This window comes from Dryobates pubescens, chromosome 2 (genome assembly GCF_014839835.1).
Source record: "Dryobates pubescens isolate bDryPub1 chromosome 2, bDryPub1.pri, whole genome shotgun sequence".
Lineage (NCBI taxonomy): Eukaryota > Metazoa > Chordata > Aves > Piciformes > Picidae > Dryobates > Dryobates pubescens.
The window spans coordinates 46221532-46226783 of NC_071613.1; the positions used below are offsets into that span (position 1 = coordinate 46221532).

The 5252-nt window shown below is 61.9% G+C and overlaps 1 protein-coding gene across 1 annotated transcript; it reads left to right on the plus strand.

The window, feature by feature from the left end:
- The first annotated feature begins 1075 nt into the window (after positions 1-1075).
- On the plus strand, positions 1076-5029 carry EN1 (engrailed homeobox 1). The gene is made up of 2 exons (XM_054168812.1): positions 1076-1751; positions 4436-5029. Exons 1-2 carry the CDS (start codon positions 1076-1078, stop codon positions 4750-4752), a joined length of 993 nt encoding a protein of 330 aa, XP_054024787.1. The 3' UTR covers positions 4753-5029.
- The last annotated feature ends 223 nt before the right edge of the window (positions 5030-5252 follow it).

The following is a 5252-nucleotide window of genomic DNA, read 5'->3' on the forward strand; positions in this document are numbered from 1 at the left end:
AAGTTGTTTACGGGGCTGGTCAAGAGGAGGGGGCGGAGGGGGGGGGGAGGAGGGAGGGGGTAGAGGTGGGAGGGCCTGGCACACGAATGTCCGTGCGGGAGTGGCCGCTGCCCCCGCCCCGTCACGGTACTCCCGCCGCCCGCCCCGTCCCGTCCGGTGCCGTCCCGTCCCCACGCGGTATTTATGGCGGCGGCCCGGCAGGCGCCCATTGGGCGCGGCGCGGGGCGTCAGTGGCGGCGGCGGCGCGCCATTGGCCGCCCCCAGGCGCGGAGCCGCCTCACGTGCTTCCGGTGCGAGTGAAAAAAGTGTGGCTGAGGGATTTTTTAGGGAGAGTTTGTTGCACGGACCGGAGCTGTCACCGATTTGGCCTTTTTTTTTTTTTTTTTTTTTTTTTTTCCTTCTTCTTTCTCCCTCCTCCTTTTGGGTTTGGTGTGGAATTTTTTTTTTTTTAAGATAAAAAAAAAAAAGGAAAAAAAAAAGAGAGAGAGGGGAAAAAAAAAAAAAAAGAATTAAAAAAATAATCATACTAAAGGGGCCCGGGCGGCGTGCAGCACCAGGCTGGCGGGGACGGGCTCCGTCAGCCCGCGGCGTGGGCAGAGCGCAGCGTGACAGCGGGGCAACGCGGAGCCGCCGCGGCGGCGGCGGCAGTGGCAGCGGCGGGAGATGGGCAGATTTTGACGAGTTTTCAGGGGGGCGGGTTTTTTTTTTGGGGGGGGGGGGGGGACCGCGGTGCTGCCGCGCACCTTTTTGGGTTTGGACTTTTTTTTTTTTCTTTCTTTTTTTTTTTTTTTTGTGTGTGGTGGAAATATAAGCTGAACGGGAGAAGAGGCAAAGGAGCCCTAGAGTGTCTCCCCGGTTTTGGATCCATCTGTGCGAGGGGGAGAAAAAAAAATCTCAGCTCCAGCCCAACAAGTGGATTTTATTTTTTTTTCTTTTTAGGGTTTTTTACTTTTCTTTTTTTTAAAATTTTTTCCTCCCCCTTTTCCACCCCGCCACCCACCGGCAAAGTGGGGTGGACGTAAAGTGGGTGGGTGGGGGGGAAAAGCGGCAGCGATCTCCGTGGCGGGGGCTGAGCATGGAAGAGCCGCCGGAGGGGCACGGCCACCGAGACGCGGCGCCCGGCCCGGCGAGCAGCGGCAGCGGCAGCGATGGCGAGAGCGTCCCCGTGTCCCCCAGCCCCGCGCCCGCCTCCCCCGCTGCGCCCTGCCCCCTGCCCCTGCCCCGCCGCCGCCACCCGCCGCCCCCGCCGCCGCCCCCGCCGCCGCCACCCCACCGCACCACCAACTTTTTCATCGACAACATCCTGAGGCCGGACTTCGGCTGCAAGAAGGAGCCACCCGCGCCGGCCGGCGGCGGCGGAGGAGGCAGCCGGGAGCGGGACGGAGACCGGGGGCAGAGCTCAGGTAGAGAAAACGTCAACCCGCTGCTGGCCCGGCCGCCCAATCCGCCCTCCCTCCTCTGCCCGGACTCGAACTGCCGTCCCGACGGCTCCGCGCCGCCGCCGCCGCCCGTCGCCGCCGCCGCCGCCAAAGGCAGCCCCGCCGCGGCGGTAGCGGCGGCGTCGGGGGCGGCCAAGTCCCCCGCCGACGGGGGCGAGACTCACCCGGCGAAGTACGGGGAGCACGGCAGCCCCGCCATCCTCCTCATGGGCTCTAATAATGGAGGACCTGTTATAAAGCCCGACTCGCAACAGCCGCTGGTGTGGCCTGCCTGGGTCTACTGCACTAGGTATTCAGACAGACCGTCCTCGGGTAAGGAACCGCGGCGCATCTGGGAGCTGTTAAAATCGTGACAAGGTTCTCTCCCCCCCCCCCCCCCCCCCCCTTCCCCCCCGCCTTTCCTTTCCCCTCTTCCCTCCTTTGCTTTGGCTCCCGGCCTGCTGAGGACCTCGCGTGGGGAAGCGCGGGGGGTGGGGGGTGTCCTGGGTCACCCGGGGCAAGAGGAAACGCGTCCCCCCCCGCCTTATTCCCCTTTCCTCCGAATCTCCCAAATTTGAATGTGACGCCGGGCCCCGATTCGGCCGCGTGTCGATGCTGAGAGACGGCGGGGAGCGACCCCCTTCTCGTGCCCCCTGCCCGCCCTGGCTTGCCGCAGCCCTGGATGTTCCGCAGCGCGGCTGCCTGGGCTGGGAGCGTTGCGGAGGAAGGCAGAAGGTTCCGCTTCTCCCTTCGTCTGGGGCTTTTTTTCTTACTTTATTTTTTTCCCCGGTGTGCTGGTGGCCTTTCGTGGGTGTCGGAGGTGGGGAAACCTGAGCCACATATTGAGCGGCTGCTGGAGGTGCCTGTTGGGGGGATGCTTTCTTGGAAGGCGAAGGAAAGGGATTTTTTAGGAAAGCGGCGGAGGGGTTGTTTGTGGGGGCCTCTGCAGCAAGGCAGAGGCAGGCAGGCAGGCTCTTAGGCCGCGCATTGTCGCGGGAACCGGTGCTGCCAGCCGTGGTTTGGGGCCCGGCTCTCGGCGAGGAGACGTGCTTCAGCCCGGGCCGCCGCGGTGGGAGCTGCCTGCTTGGCCTTCCCGACCCACATCCCCCTTCTGTCTTCCCTTTCCTCGCTCTTTACACTACCCCGGTGCCCCTGGCAGCCCCTTACTTTATCACCGTTAGTTTCCATTTGTATTTATCTTTTTTTTTTTTTTTTTTTTTAACGAAGCGGGAGCCGAGGAGATAGGGCTCCCCTGTGATCCTCCAGCAGCCAGGGATCCGGCAGAGCGGGCCGGGGCCGGGGCCGGGGCCGGGGCGGCCTCCCCTGTTGGGAACCAGGGGTCTTGAGGTCGGCTGCCCGGGGACCGCTCCGTGACTCGGAGAAGGCCGTGCTACCCGGCCCCGCTCCGCGCTCTCAGGCCTGGCTGCTCCCTGCTGGCGGTCAATACCGGCTGAGCCATCTCCATCCCCGCGTTATTGACACGTCCAGCGACTTGAAACTCCGAAAAGCCACTTTGATTGACTCGAGTGATTGATGGAGTGATAGAGCTGTCAGACGGCGCGGCCCCTGCTCCCGGCCAGCTCGGCCACGGGTGTTTCGCTACCAATTCCCAGGGCCGCCGTGTGCCAGGCGTTTTGCACTTGCGCCTTTATTTCCTTTCCTCCCCTTTTCTTCGGGAAGAGGATTATTTCTGCATGTCCTCCCTGCAGCTCGCTGCTCGCCCCAGCCCGGAGAGAAAAAGGGCGATGGGAGGCTGGTTCGGCACGGCCGCCTTTGTTTTGCTTGAAGCTGCTCACGGGCCCCGGCCGCTTCTGTCGGCTCCAGAGAGGGACAAGCCGGCTGCGGCATTCGGAGGCGCCGGCATCCTGCTGCAAGGTGCCGGGGCAAAGCCATTAACTCCTCGCGCCCTCGGCCCCTGCGCCGGCCAAGCCCGAAGCATCTTGCCTAGCCCTGTCCTTCTCTTCTCTGGCAGACGCCGCCGAGCCGTGGGGAGATCCCCCGCTCTGCGGAAAGGCTCTGCCGGGAGAAGAGCTTTCGGCCTACTCGGAGACGGGGAGGCCTCGCCGGCTTCAGCTGCGGCTGCTGTTGACGGGGGTCTGAGGGCCCGAGGCCGCCCACCGAGCCTGGCAGCTGTCGGGGGGATTTTCACAGATCACTTTCTCCAAGGCGCTCACCTCTTTCCGCTCCCCTCAGAGCTGGGCCAGACCGGTGTGCAGAGGACCCGGGGGTAGCTTCCCGGCTAGGTGCTGCCCCAGCGATGTGCCCCAAGGCTGGGCTCCTTCCCCGGCGAGCTCTGTGGCACTTCACCTGGCCCCATCCCTGCCTGCGAATGGAGTGGTGGAGGGTGGGCACTGCTTTCTGCTGGCGTTCCTGAAAGGAGCTACAGGCAGGGCCGGAGATTCCTGGCTAGGATCGGCTGCCAGAAAGCCCGGAGGACCCGGGTGGCAGTGGAGCTCCGAGGTGGTGGTGGAAAAAGGCCCCACGGGGATAGGTCAGCTTTGTGGAGGGGCTTGTTGCCCCCGCTAAAAGAAACCAAGACAACCCCAAGAGAGGCTGCGGCTCGTAGTGACCGGCCGCGGACATCCTCGACCCACAGACTGCCCGGCAGAGCCGCTGCTGGCCGGCGGGCCCTGCCCCCGGGACGTGTAAAGGGTGCACGGCTCATCCTAGCGGGCACGCGAAGAGGAGCCCCGACGTGTGTCGTGGCGGGGGGAGAGCAGCGTGGCTCTGCGCCCCTCGGCGGAGCTGGGGCCGTGGCGAGGCTGCGGGGAATGCTTGGGCTGCGCGGCACGTTCGGCCACGGCCTCTCCGATCCTTCCCTCCGCTGTGCTGGGGTGGTGGTGGCAGGGTTGTGGGGTAGACGGAGGTGGGGGGATGACAGGGGACAGGCACAAATTCTCCTGTCGGCCATTTTTCCGGGGACTAGCGGGGCGGGGGCGGCGTTGGACTGTCGGTCGGTCTGTCCGTCGGTCGGTGGCGCGGCCCTGCCCAGCGGCGTGTGTGTGCCCTGCCCGCAGGCCCCCGCACCAGGAAGCTGAAGAAGAAGAAGACAGAGAAGGAGGACAAGCGGCCAAGGACGGCGTTCACGGCCGAGCAGCTGCAGCGGCTGAAGGCGGAGTTCCAGGCGAACCGGTACATCACGGAGCAGCGGCGGCAGAGCCTGGCCCAGGAGCTCAGCCTCAACGAGTCCCAGATCAAGATCTGGTTCCAGAATAAACGAGCCAAGATCAAGAAGGCGACGGGCATCAAGAACGGGCTGGCGCTGCACCTCATGGCCCAGGGACTCTACAACCACTCCACCACCACCGTGCAGGACAAAGAGGAGAGCGAGTGAGGAGAGCGGTGAGGATCCTGGCTCTGCACCGCGGCACCGGCCGGGGAGTGGACAGGTGCTATTTAAAAACAGATCTATTGTCTATCCATAGTATAAGGACTCTGATTAAGGAAAAAAAAAATATGAACACTTAAAAAAAAAAATCTCTATATAGCCAAACAGCATATGACCTTGTATATATTTAATTTCAGGTAAGAAATATGTGTAGCGCTCTCTATTTGCTGGACAGTTTCTCCTCTTCTCTCTCCCCCTATCTTTTGTTCGTTTGTTTGTTTTGTTTGCCTTGGTTTTATTTCTTTTTTAATTATTTTCCATTTTCTCGACGTTCGTTGCTCTTGTTTTACAGTAAATGTCCGACATTTCTGATCTTTTGTTTAATCTTTCCCCCTCCCCCTACTGTGTGTTATGTCTCTTTTGATTTTTTTTTTTTTCCCGAGGAAAAAAAGAAAATAATAAAAATTCTGATCCACAGACTGCGAGGCTGAACCCGCCGCTACAAG

What these genes read in the sequence shown, in the direction of transcription:
- EN1 (XM_054168812.1), top strand. Translation starts at nt 1,076, where the DNA reads ATGGAAGAGCCGCCGGAGGGGCACGGCCACCGAGACGCGGCGCCCGGC. An exon ending in TTCAGACAGACCGTCCTCGG is followed by an intron (nt 1,752 to 4,435) that starts GTAAGGAACCGC and finishes CCCTGCCCGCAG; the next exon opens with GCCCCCGCACCAGGAAGCTG.